This window comes from Tenrec ecaudatus, assembly GCF_050624435.1.
Source record: "Tenrec ecaudatus isolate mTenEca1 chromosome 7 unlocalized genomic scaffold, mTenEca1.hap1 SUPER_7_unloc_1, whole genome shotgun sequence".
Classification (NCBI taxonomy): Eukaryota; Metazoa; Chordata; class Mammalia; order Afrosoricida; family Tenrecidae; genus Tenrec; species Tenrec ecaudatus.
Window position 1 is genome coordinate 1,162,451 of NW_027457607.1, and position 13,927 is coordinate 1,176,377.

Genomic DNA, 13,927 nt, shown 5'->3' on the forward strand with positions numbered 1-13,927 from the left:
TTAAAGTAATTTAATGTAATTGTTTTCAGAAAAAATTGAATATTAATGAAAGAAATATTAAGCATAAAAGAAAAATCCATTTATCTTCTTACTATAGTGTTTAAACTTTCTGTAAGCATATTTGTAAAGATTTTCATACTCCTTTTTTTCATACATTGAACTACAAACGCATGCCCCACTCCAGTCATTGGCCTCTGTGTTTATTAATGTCAGAAGGGAAGGGCAGGATAGGGAGTCAGAGGACTTTATCGAGATGACGCCTGTGCCTCATAGGTGAGTCAGGGATGACCATCATGGACAGCAGAGGCAAGGTCTCGTTCCAGATGAGCACAGAGAACAGCAGAGTCTCTATAAGCTGCTATGGAACAAACTGGCATTTTCCTTGTCAGGAGTTACTTATGTTTAAATTTAGTATCTAAATGGCTCCAGTTCAAAGGGTAACTATCCTGTTTTAAAGGTTGCTGAGGGAAATATTTCACTGCAATATTTAGTGATTTGTCATAATATTTCATATCCCCTAGCATTTTTCTGTTTGCCCTTTAAGTTAAGTTAATCATTTTGAGCCTTGTACTAAGCTATGAGGGAAAATATTTTATCATTATATCTCTCAATTGATCCATCATATAATTGATGACAGTGATTAAATGCTTCATCAGTCTTCTGAAGAACTAAAAAATAAATCTTCATTTAAAAAATATTTTCCTAGTGATAATCCTTTTGCTAAGTCTCTGGAAACTATTATATTTGACCTGAACATGTTAAATGAAGTTTTTTCCTCCGTATTTCTTATCATGCCCTTCAATTCAACTACATATTACTAGGTTATAAAAATAAAATGTAGAGCTACTTAAAATCAATACATGCCTTTTATTAGAGTTGATAGTTGTAGTTTAAACTTTCATTTTTAAAAAAGATTCTTGATATAATTTTAAGCTTATAAAAAACTTGTGAGTTGGTTACTTTTTGACCCTTCAATGAATATACTCACATTATCATATAGTTTTACCTTAAACCAAAAATTGGGCTTGTACCATTGCTTTCACTGTTTCTATGAAAACAATTAAGTCTATTACCATTTCCTACATTTAAAGATACAGGTTCTTAATGTACTGTTTTATAATATTGTACTGAGCACCTCTTAGTGCCAGGTGGGAAAGCAAAGAAAAAAGTGAAGTTCAAATTAAAAAGAGAGGCAGTTCTCCAAGTAAAGAATTTTCCTACATGAGTAAAGCAAGTACTAAGCAAGAGACAAGGTGTAAAATGCCTTCCTTCTTTAGAGGACTTGCTCTCTGACGCATGAGCGTGACTAGGGAGTGGTAGAGGTAGGTGGTTGGGGGCTGCAGGTGAAATACACCTGAGTTGACATTTAGCTGGATAATCCTGGTGATTTCTCAGTTGGGAACGTGAAAAACCATCACTTCTGATATGTCAGTTCATTTCAGTTTTGATAACTCTGTCATTTATTCATAATGAAATAATTAAATTTGGACCCAATGCATGAAGGTGATTTTGTCATTTCCTTCATCATTTTTATATCTTCTTGCATCGCTTGCTTTTGCAAGTCGGCAAGTAAACCTGCTAAGTGGAACTAACTGTGTTTACTAAGATTTGCTCAACCGACCAGATGACAGATCTCAGCATATACAGGTAACCTCCTGCAGTGAGGGCACTGGCGCCACTGAGCCACCTCTGAGTGAAGATCAGAGGTTTAATCTGTGTTTTTCAGATGACAGCTTAATAGTAAAGCAATACTAGAATCTGGTTGCTGATGCTGAGTTCAACTTTCTTAAATTGAATCAATGAAGGGGATGGCATAGTTTCTTTTTAAATGAACCTGAAGCAAAATATCAGTCAGCTCTATTTTTTCTTGTTTAATTCTATTTTTTTAAGTAACAAGTAAAAAAGCATAATCATAAAAGTTAGGAATACTATACAGGTATATTTTCTACTAATAACTGAGAAGTGGGTAGTTAGGGTTAGGTTCAGGGTCAGGGTCAGGGTCTCTGTAGGAGAAAGACTTGCTGATATACTTCCACAACAATTACAAACAAGAAAGTCTTACCGGGAAGTTCTACTCTGTCCTATAGGATTATTATGTGTTGAAATTAATTGCATGACAGTGGAGTGGACATTACATTACAAAGAAGCATAATCTGGATATATTGGGACAGGTGTATAATCCCTGGTATGAAACTCCAGAAAATTGATGGTGTCAAAAAAAAAAAAAGTAGTTCAGGAGAGGCTAATGATACCCAAAAGTGCAATGAGAGAAAATGTGAGAGAAAAATTTAAGATGTACAGTGGATGATAAATTGAATGAGCCAGCATTCTTATCCGTGTTAAAATATTCAAATGTTACAGTGTGTGGAATTGTAATGGCAATGCCATGCATGAAAATGGATTGTGTTACATCCAGGTCTGGTTAGGCTCTGATTTGGACACGAAGTTCAGCAGAATGCCACATTTCAGAAACGAGACAGAGTGCCAAGCACACAGTGGAGAACAATACAAATGATAAAAAGATCTTGAAAACATGAGCTATGAGAGGAGCTGGTGAGCCCTGAAAATTTCACTCTAAAATAAATGTTAAAGGCATAGAAAAGACGATATCCATTTTTATATGTACAAAAAGCATAACAAAAGGTACAATAATTGGTTTCTTTCACTGGTTGGTGCAAATTAACAAGAAATAATAACCCTAAGTATTGCTGGGTAAAATATAGGGAAACATTATTACAGCAGATGCATTATAATGTAAAATCTCTGAATTAGAATGCTATTGGGATGTACAATTAACCACATAGAAATCACAATATGATAATATGTGGTTTTCGATGAATAATAAATTTAACCTGAAATTAAATGCCTGTCTAAAACACAGACTTTTAATTTTGTACTAATGTATTATTTTAAAAATAATTTTTAAAGGCACAGTTTAAAACCTGAAGCCTATTAAATATAAAGAATTAACGGAGAGTAATATAGATCACCTATCCCAGAAATTGATGACTGGTATCTTCACTCTATTTGTAAAAAGTACTCTGAAACAGCATAGTACCTGGTAGCTTGTAATTATCCAATTGAGTCGACTCTATTTCACCTCATGAGGACCTTAGAGGTGTGAGAGTAGAGTTGTGGTCCAGGAGGTTTCCAGTGGCTTAGTTTCTCAAGGGCAGCACTAGGCCTCGCTTCCCGGTGCTTTTGGAAACTGGACCTTTCACTTAGCAGTCCAGTGCATCACCAGCTCCCTGTCCATTGGGTAATTAGGGAAAAGAGGTGTTACAGTTTAAAAGCAAAGAGAACTAGAGTAGATGCTGACTCTAGTCCAAGACTCTGGTATTGGGTTTCCAACTGCAAGGTTGGCATTTCAAACCTACTGGCCACTTCACGGCAGAAAGGTAAGGCGACCTGCCCCCACAAAAGTGACAGACTCAGAAACCCGAAATAGTGTTGTGAGAAGCTACGGTCGACTAAACGGCAGTGGGTTTAATGTTGAAAACTGCTTTGGCAGAGAAAAGATGAAGATTCATCAAAAGATTGTTGGCCCATGCATGTGTTGACTGAAGGCAGTGAATTTTGGCTCATATGTATTCATGTGTTCTTTTGATTTATAAACGTTACTCTCTAGGTTTTGATTTTGTAGTGTTTATTCCAATCAGTTGTTTATAGAAATGACTGTGCAAGATCTCATCATTTTATGTCATTTTGCAGATTACTAAATTAAAAGCCCACAAGGATTACGTCATTTGCCAAGATTATACCATCGTAAGTGGTGTAGCTCAAGTTCCATCCTCAGCCTGCCACGTTGTCTTAGTCAATTCTGTGATGGTATATAAAATAATCACGTGGCAATAATATATGCTTACTTAAAAATCGTTTGAGAAAACAACAGTCAAACTCCAGTACTCCCTGCAATGAGTATGTGCAACAATGTTATGCCCATAGCCAATGTTCCTTAAACGTGAAGTCATCTCAGAATTACCAGGACTTGCTTGATTCTGCGCCGCCCCCCACTCCTAGACTTCCTGGATCAGTAGATGGGACGGGACATGGAGGCATGTGGAAATACCAGTTGTCGTTGCCCCCAACGGCCACACTTTGGGGACGACTGTGGTGGGTAAAGGTTTCTGCCTCCAGTGTCATCGACACTGGTGATCACAATGGAATTGTTCTTCTAAAGAAGGTTCCTTAGTTCCCTTATTTAGAGCATAGCGGTATAATTACCAATAACTCACGTCATCAGAGTCATATGACAGAATGCCTATTTCATACCTGACACTGTTCAGAGTTACCCTCTGCTTACTTTGAATCCCCCAGGACATCAATATGGGGATTGTTATTGATGTTGGGTGAACTCTCATTAACATACTGACGATGTGATTTTTAATGGTGAACTATGAACAGTAACCGTCACTGAATGCATTCGTTCCGATTCTTTGGGAGCCCTGGCCGCGTGGTGGGACCCTGTCGCCGGGCTGCCTGCAAGGTCAGCCGTGGGAAACCACCAGCCGCTCCAAGGAAGAAAGACGGTACTTTCTACTCCTGCAGCGATTTCCCGCCTCGGAAGCCGTGAGGGTGGTCCTGGCTGCCTGCAGGGCCAGTGTGAGCCCAGTGCCAGGGCAGTGATTTATCTGACTTTCGTTGGGCTCTGCCTCCTGGCAACCCCGCATGTTACAAAGCAAACTGCTCCGGGGGGTGTCTTGCTTGTCTTCGCTCCAAGGAGCAGGTCACAGGGCCTGTGCGGGCAGTGCCACGGGACGTGTTTTTACATCAATGGTTGGGTGAGTGAACAGGGCATATGTTCGCACTGTCTAGGCGTCCGCATTCGAATAGCCTCCTTTCAGAAGATTTTCAGAACTCCCCCACGAGCTCTCCCACAAGTCGGGGAGAAAGAATGGGCTCTCTGCTCCCACAGCAAACCCACAGGGGGCTCTGGGCTGGCATTGACTCCATGGCAGTGCGTTTGATTTTTTTTTTTTTAGTTTTATAAGATTTTAGGTTTACAAGGACCAACAAAAACAAAATATTATCTTAGGAATTCTCCATTATGAGCAGTGGGGGGAGCTTTAGTTTTTCTCCAACTTTTAGAGAGGTGGCCTGACTTGCAGGTAAGCATTATGTCTGCTGCTTTGCTCGCCTTAATTCGTTGCTATCTGTGGTCCCTGCCCCTCCATCAGGCGCGGCTCCTCTTATCTCAGAGAATAGATAAGCTCTTTCCTTGTGACTGATCGCTGTTCATCAGCTGAGATCCTTGGGTGAGAACAGAAAGATAGGGACACAAAGGGCTCTTTGCACTGGGACCTGTGTATGATCAGGGCGGGAAGCTTATGTGTGGTCCTTCTGAAACCAAGATTCCACCTTATTGTCCATGTTTCCTGTAAGGAGGTCGTCTTCTCCCTCCCCTTGCACTGCTTGTTCTGGTCTTCCCACAATGCACTGATCCACTCCAGATCATCACAGGGTAGAGTCCTTATATACATTCGCCGTAACTGCCACTTCAGTGCTCGGTCACTGGCACCAGCATTTTGACCAAAGTAAATACAGACTGTAAGGCAGTAATGAAAAAACGGGCAGGGCCACCAAGGCCGTGTGTTAAGAATTTTGTGATCCATGAGTCAGGAACACTGGCGGCGTAGTGGTTACACGTTGGGCTGTGATTCACAGTGTCAGCGGTTTGAAATCACTAACCACTCTGAGGGAGAAAGACGGGGCTTTCTACTCCCTTAAACTGCCCATCCCTGCCTTCAAGGTGATGCTGAGTCACAGCCAGCCTGTAGGACAGCGCAGAACTCTCGCGGGAGTTTCCAAGACCACGACGGGAGTAGACAGCCTCATCGTTCCTCTGCAGATTTGCTGACAATTTCCCCTGCTGACCTTGCGGATGGCAGCCAACGGCTAACCACGAGGCCACCAGAGTCCCTGTTATCAACAGTTACAGCCTCAGCCACTCACAGCGACGCTTGGACCCCATACTGCGGGCCTGATGTGGATCAGCCTACACTAGACAACAGTCAGTGAGAGGAACGAGAAATATAAAACCATGCCTAGTTTCCATAAAACAAGCAGTACATCATTGCATGTAACTGCGTAAGTTGGAAAGGAACTTATGGGCTAGTGTTGGACTTATGGACTTGAGTTGGACTGGCCTGGGATATTTCCTTGAAATAGAAATACTATAGTGACTTCTTGATAGAAAACTATTTATTGCACATATATGAGTGGCACTTGATTTGTGTCTCTAGTCAGCCTGGCTTACATCCAGTTCACTGCCATCAAGTTGATTCCAACCCTTAGCAACTCTATAGGACAGGGAAGAGATATCCCTGTGGGTTTCCAATACTGGAACTTTGTATGGGAGCAGAACTGCTGATCTTGTGTTGAGCAACCCAACTGGGTTGGTTCTGACGCATTATGTTTGTAACCAGTATACCACTAGGGCTCAGCTGTGCCTTATTCCTCAAAGTGACATCTTTTAACACTGGAAATTGGTCTTCAGCAAGATCTACCAGTGTACTCGGTCATGTGACTTATTTTCTTTTTACACTGTCTTGATTGTCATGTGAGGGAAAATCTACAGAGTAAATTGATTTTCTCCTTACAATTCATGCAATGTTTTATGATATTGATTGCAATACCTACAATGCAATACTACTTTTCCTATTGCCTCCCTTTGTTTGCCGTTTCCATTGGTCTTTCATTCTCATTCCTTCCTGCCTTCTGAGTAACTCCCTGACAAATGCTGGGCTCTGAATTGTACATCGTTGACAGTATAGGTCTCCTATTTGGGGGCTGAAAGTTGAGCCATGGAGGTGAGGTCAGGTGTCAAATGGGAATTCCACTAGTGCCTTTCATATCCTAAGGTTAGTCTTCTTATTTTGAGTTCTACATTTTCCCCAGTTGATCCAGGGCCTACTACTGTGAGCACTTTCTTTTTCTTTTTTTTTTTTTAACAATTTATTGGGGCTGATACATTTCTTTTCACAGTTCAAACATATACATACATCAATTGTATAAAGCACATCTGTACAGTCTTTGCCCTAATCATTTTTTTCTCTTTTCTTCTTTTACATTTTATTAGGGACTCCAACAACTCTTACCACAATCCATACATATACATACATCAATTGTATAAAGCACATCCATACATTCCCTGCCCCAATCATTCTCAAGGCATTTGCTCTCCACTTAAGCCCCTTGCATCAGGTCCTCTTTCCCCCCCCCCCCTCCCTCCCTTTTCCCCCCTCCCTCATATGCCCTTGGTAATTTATACCTCGTTATTTCATCATATCTTGCCCTATTCGGGGTCTCCCTTCCCCCCTTCTCTGCTGTCCCTCTCCCAGGGAAGAGGTCACATGTGGCTCCTTGTAATCAGTTCCCCCTTTCCAACCCACTCACCCTCCACTCTCCCAGCATCGTCCCTCACGCCCTTGGTCCTGAAGGTATCATCCACCCTGGATTCCCTGTATCTCCAACCTTCATATGTACCAGTGTACAGCCTCTGTCCTATCCAGCCCTGCAAGGTAGAATTCGGATCATGGTAGTTGGGGGGAGGAAGCATCCAGGATCTGGGGGAAAGCTGTGTTCTTCATCGATACTACCTCACACCCTAATTAACCCATCTCCTCTCCTAAGCCCCTCTATGAGGGGACCTCCATTGGCCGACACTTGGGCCTTGGGTCTCCACTCTGCACTTCCCCTTCATTTAATATAATATATATATACACATACATATATACATATACACATATATACACATACATACACACACTTATATCTTTTTTTTTTTTTTTTTGCATGATGCCTTATATCTGGTCCCTTGGGCACCTCGTGATCGCACTGGCCGGTGTGCTTCTTCCATGTGGGCTTATTTGTTTCTGAGCTAGATGGCCGCTTGTTCACCTTCAAGCCTTTAAGACCCCAGACACTATCTCTTTTGATAGCCGGGCACCATCAGCTTTCTTCACCACATTTGCTTGTGCACCCATTTGTCTTCAGCGATCCTATCATGGAGGTGTGCAGTCAATGATATGATTTTTTGTTCTTTGATGCCTGGTAACTGATCCCTTTGGGACCACTCGATCACACAGGCTGGTGTGTTCTTCCATGTGGACTTTGTTGCTTCTGAGCTAGATGGCCGCTTGTTTATCTTCAAGCCTTTAAGACCCCAGTCACTATCTCTTTTGATAGCCGGGCACCATCAGCTTTCTTCACCACATTTACTTGTTCACCCACTTTGGCTCCAGCCGTTGTGTCGGGAGAGTGAGCATCATAGAGTTCCAATTTAATAAAAGAAGGTATTCATACATAGAGGGAGTGTTTGAGTAGAGGCCCAAGGTCCTTCCGCCACCTTAATACTTGACCTATAAATATCGACACAAAGATCTATTTCCCCAACCTCCTATATATATTTGCATGTACATGTCTTTGTCTAGACCTCCATGAATGCCCTTTGACTCCTAGCTCTTTCCTCCATCTCCCTTGACCTTCCTCCTGCCCTACTACCATGCTTCATTGCCACCTGGGCTAGAGTATACCTCTTCTCTAAGCAACCTTACCCTTGATCTTTTCCTACCAGGCCTGCCACTCCCCCTTCTCTACCCTTTGGGGTCCCATGTTTTTCCCTTGTCCCTGGGTTTGTTAACACCACTTCCTTACCCCCCCTACCCCCCACCCCAAGTCCCCCCGCAACTGTCGGTCCCATTGTTTTTCATCCAGATAGTTCATCCAGCCTGTCCTATTCAGACAGACCTGTGGAGTCACTAACATGCACGAAAACTAGACAGAGGAACACAAAGCAACAGTATACAACCAGACAACAAAACAACCAAAACAAACCACTGAAAAAGAACAGAACAAAACAGTTCACAAGAGAAAAGCTTGTAGTTAGTTCAGGGATCTTTGCTGGCCCTTAGGAGCGTTTTCCAGTCCAGTCTGTTGGGGCACCACGCCCTGGCCCCAAAGTCCACTTTCAGCATTCCCTGGGGACCTTGCCACTCCATTCCCTTGCTGTTCCGCTGCACTCCCCCAGTGCTTTGCCTCGGTGTGGTGGGATCAGGTCAGGTGCAATTCCCACACTGTGTCTCCGGTACTGTCCCCTGTATCGCCCTTAGTCACTGAGGGGCATCATGTCTCATAGTAGGGCCAGCCATGTTGTTCTCTCTGTGGACTGGCTGCTCTACTCAGGAACATCATCATCACGGCCTGGTGGGCCAGGCTGTGCTCCACTCTCTCCTCCTGCCCCTTCATCTGCTCCCGTGTGCTCTCGTCAAATATGTCCATCTCCCATAGCTGCAGGGTCCATGTCGTCCTTTGGAACAAGTTCTTTTCGGGGGAGGGGCAGGAATCCACTAAATTTATGGTGCTGGGGCCAGCCTCCCAGACCTCTCCACCGGTTCTGTCCTCCACGCCGGGATATTGCATTCACACCTTGCGACACTGGGTTGAAGTCTGGTCCCACTTTCCCTGTGGAGATATAAACCATACCCTCCCCTTGGGTGGATTAATGCCCCATTTCTGTCATGCTGATTGTACTTACCTCAGGGGACTCATGTTGTACCTGTCCCTTTGGGTCTGGCTTACCTCACTTAACATAATTCCTTCCAGCTCTTCCCATGAAATAACGTGTTTCATGTGCTCATCGGTGCTTTTTAGTGCTGCATAGTACTCCATTGTGTGTATGTGCCAAAGTTTGCTAATCCACTCGTCTATCGATGGAAACTTAGGCTGTTTCCAAGTCTTTGCTATTGTGAATTGTGCCGCAATAAACATTGGAGCGCATATGACTGGTCGTGTTTTATTTGCTGCTTCAACCGGGTATATGCCCAGTAGAGGGATGGCTGGGTCGTAAGGTAGATCAATTTCCATTTTCTTTAGGTATCGCCAGATTGCTTTCCACAGTGTCTGTACAAATCTGCACGACCACCAGCAGTGGAGGAGGGTTCCTATTTCACCACAGCCCCTCCAACACTTGTTGCTCTCTGATTTACTGATCTGGGCTAGCCTCAGGGGTGTTAGGTGGTATCTCATGGTTGTTTTGATTTGCATTTCTCTTATGGCAAGGGACTTCGAGCACTTTCTCATATATTTATTGGCCATATTGATCTCCTCTCTAGTGAAAGTTCTTCTCATTTCTTTTGCCCACTTCCTTAGGGGGTTAACTGTTTTCCTCTTTTTGCAGGTCATGATGGTGTTGTAGATTTTAGTAATGAGCCCTTTGTCTGACGTGTCATTACTAAAAATCTTCTCCCAGTCTGTGGGTTGCCTTGTCACCCTCTTGGCAAAGTCTTTCGAGGTGCACAGGTGTTTTATTCTTATTAGATCCCATTTGTCGATTTCCAGATCACCTGTGTGTGTCCCCTTCCCTGTTGCAGTGAGCCTATGTGCTCCCTGGGCCAGTGCTCTGAGATTAGTCCCGATTCCCTCCTTAATGGTCCTGATGGTTTGGGGTTTGACTTCTAGATCTGTGATCCACCTTGAGTGTATTCTTGTGCATGGGGTGAGGTAGACGTCTTGTTTCAACTTTCTACATGTGGATATTCATTGTTTCCAGCACCACTTATTAAAGAGGGCATCTGCTTCCCACTTGACGTTTTTGGGACCCTTGTCGAAGATCAGTTGTCTATATGCTGATGATTTTACTCCTGGGCTTTCTATTCTTTTCCACTGGTCTGAGTGTCTATCATTGTGCCAGTACCATGCTGTTTTGACCACTGTAGCTGTGTAGTAGGCATTAAAATCAGGTAGGGCGAGTCCTCCAATTGTGTCCTTCTTCTTGAGGAGTTCTCTGCTAATTCTGGGTTTCTTCCCTCTCCATATGAAGTTGGTGGTCAGTTTTTCCAATTCTTTGAAGAAGGTTGATGGTAATTGGATTGGTATAGCATTGAACTTGTAGAGTGCTTTAGGAAGAACTGTCATCTTTACTATGTTCAGCCTACCTAACCATGAGCAGGGGAGCTTCATCCATTTGTGAAGGTCACTTTTGGTTTCCTGTAATAGGGTTTTATAATTATGCTTATAAAGGTCTTTAGTATTTTTTGTTAAGTATATTCCTAGGTATTTCAGTTTGTTCTTGGCTACTGTGAAGGGTACTTCCCTCTTAATCGCCTCTTCCATGGCCCTGTCCGATGTGTATAGAAACCCTACCGACTTCTGTTTATTGATCTTGTATCCTGCTACCCTTCCGTATTCCTCTATTGCTGTAAGTATTCCAACTGTGGAGTTTTGGGGGTCTTCAATGTATAGGATCATGTCATCTGCAAATAACGATAGTTTCACCTCCTCCTCTCCCAACTGGATCCCTTTGATGTCCTTCCGCTGTCTTATGTTGTTAGCCAGAACCTCCAAAACGATATTGAATAGAAGAGGGGACAGGGGGCATCCTTGTCTTGTACCCTTTTTCATTGGTATTGTTCTTGTCTTTTCTCCATTGACTATGATGTTGGCTGTTGGTCTTTCATAGATAGCTTGTATGAGCTTGAGGAACTTACCTTCCAATCCTATCTTCATGAGTGTTTTGATTAGGAATGGATTCTGGATGTTGTCAAATGCTTTTTCTGCATCTATGGATATTATCATATGGTTTTTATCCTTTTTCTTCTCGATGTGGTGTATGATATTGATGGATTTTCGGATGTTAAACCATCCCTGCATCGCAGGGATGAATCCTACTTGGTCGTGGTGAATGATATGTTTGATGTTCCTTTGTATTCTATTGGCCAATATTTTGTTAAGGATTTTTGCATCTATGTTCATTAGAGATATTGGTCTATAATTCTCTACACTTGTGGGGTCTTTTCCCTGTTTGGGTATCAAAGTAATGCTGGCTTCGTAAAATGAGTTTGGGAGCTTGCCGTTCTTTTCTATGTTCTGGAATACTTTGTGGAGGATCGGTGTCAGCTCTTCCCTGAATGTTTGGTAAAATTCTACTGTGTAGCCATCTGGCCCTGGGGCCTTTTTCCTTGGTAGGTTTTTGATGACACTCTCTATTTCTTCCTTCGCTATGGGTTTGTTGAGGTTCTTGATCTCTGTCTCAGATAATCTAGGGATAGATTGTTTTTCTAAATATTTATCCATGTCTTCCAGGTTTCTGAATTCATTAGAATACAAACCTTCATAGTACTTTGTGATTATCCTTTTTATCTCATTGGGGTCTGTTGTTATTGCCCCCGATTCATCCCTTATCCTGGCTATTGATGATTGTTCCTTTCTATCTTTGGTAAGCTTTGCCAGGGGAGTGTCAATTTTATTAATTCGTTCATAAAACCAGCTTCTAGTTGCGTTAATCCTTTGCATTGTTCTTTTGTCTTCCCACTGGTTTAACTCCGCCCTGATTTTTATTATTTCATTTCTCTTGCTATTGGAGGGGTAGTTCTGTTGACTCTGTTCTAGTTGTTGGAGGTTTTGTGTTAACATATCTGTCATACGCCTTTCTTCTTTTTTCATGTATGCATTCAGTGATATCAAGCTACCTCTGATAACTGCCTTTGCAGTGTCCCATAAGTTTTGATATGTTGTATGCTCGTTCTCATTAGTTTCTAGAAATTTCCTGATATCCTCTCTGATCTGGACCTTAACCCATTCATGTCGCAGGAGATCGTTGTTTATTCTCCAATTGGTGACCCTTGCTTTTCTGGGTGCCCTCCTATTAATCTCCAGCTTTATGGCATGGTGGTCTGAGAAAGACGTCTGGATAATATCTATGTGTTTGAATTTACTCAGGCTGGCCTTGTGCCCCAGCATGTGATCTATTCTTGAGAAAGATCCGTGTGGATTGGAGAAGAATGTGAAACCTTTTGCTTTTGGATGAAAGGCTCTATAGATGTCTATCAGGCCCTGTTGCCTAATTACATTGTTTAGCTCTCTGGCCTCCTTGCTGAGCTTCTTTCCCTGTGACCTGTCTTTCTCTGATAGTGGAGTGTTGAAGTCCCCCACTATTATTGTTGTTTCCGTGATTTCTTCTGTCATTTTTTTAATAGTTTGTTTGACGAAATTTGCCGCACCATTATTAGGTGCGTAAATATTCAGTATGCTTATTGCTTCCTGGTTTACTGAGCCTTTGAGCATTATGTAATGTCCCTCTTTGTCTCTTTTTATGTTTTGGATCTTGAGATCCATTTTGTCGGAGATTAAGATAGCCACTCCTGCCTTCCTGGAGTTACCATTTGCTTGGTAAACTTTCTTCCAGCCCTTTATTCTCAGCATATGCTTGTCTGCTTCCTTAAGGTGTGTCTCTTGCAGGCAGCAGATTGATGGGTTATGTTTTCTAATCCAATCCTCCAGCCTCTTTCTTTTAACATATGAATTGAGCCCATTTGTATTCAAAGTGATTATTACAATCTCTGGCTTCATGGTTGCCATATTCTGTTTTGTGTTTTGGGTCTTTGCCTATCTTCCTTCATATCTGTGTACTGCGTTTGAGTGGAGGGTTTCTATCCTGTCCTCTTTTCCATCTGAGTCCGTGTTGTCCTGGTACGTGTTGCTGGCATGTTGGCTTCTAGATGGAGATGGGCTATATGGTGGTCTCCTGGTGGTTCTAGTTGGAGCTTGATCTTCTGGCCATAGTGAGTCAGCCAGTATATTCTGCAGGGTCGGGTGACTTGCAGTATATTTTTTGAGTTCTTCCTTGTCCTGGAAGACCCTTATCTTACCCTCTATCTTAATGGATAACTTGGCAGGGTATAGGATTCTGGGGGAGGCATTTTTATCTTTCAGTTTTTGGAAGATGTTGCTCCATTCTCTCCTCCTCTTCATGGTTTCAACTGATAAGTCTGAGCATAACCTTACCTGCGCTCCTTTGTATGTGACTGTCTTCCTTTCTCTTGATGCTCGTAGAATTTTCTCTTTTTCCTCTAAGTTGGATAATTTTACAATTATATGCCTTGGTGTGTTCTTCTTGGTGTTTAGCTTAGCCGGCGTCCTCTCTGCTTCC

General features: G+C 42.5%; 1 protein-coding gene across 2 annotated transcripts in view; it reads left to right on the plus strand.

The window, feature by feature from the left end:
• LOC142435900 (thyrotropin-releasing hormone-degrading ectoenzyme-like) overlaps positions 1-13,927 on the plus strand; it is a 418,631-nt gene that overhangs the window by 346,236 nt on the left and 58,468 nt on the right. Inside the window, exon 14 of one of the 2 annotated variants that reach the window (XM_075539946.1) lies at positions 3,712-3,884. The exons of the other annotated variant lie outside the window; for it this stretch is intronic. Coding sequence (XP_075396061.1) covers positions 3,712-3,724 — 13 coding nt within the window. The 3' untranslated portion in view covers positions 3,725-3,884. Of the gene's footprint in view, positions 1-3,711; positions 3,885-13,927 lie in introns of those variants that run through there. 2 annotated transcript variants of the gene reach the window in all.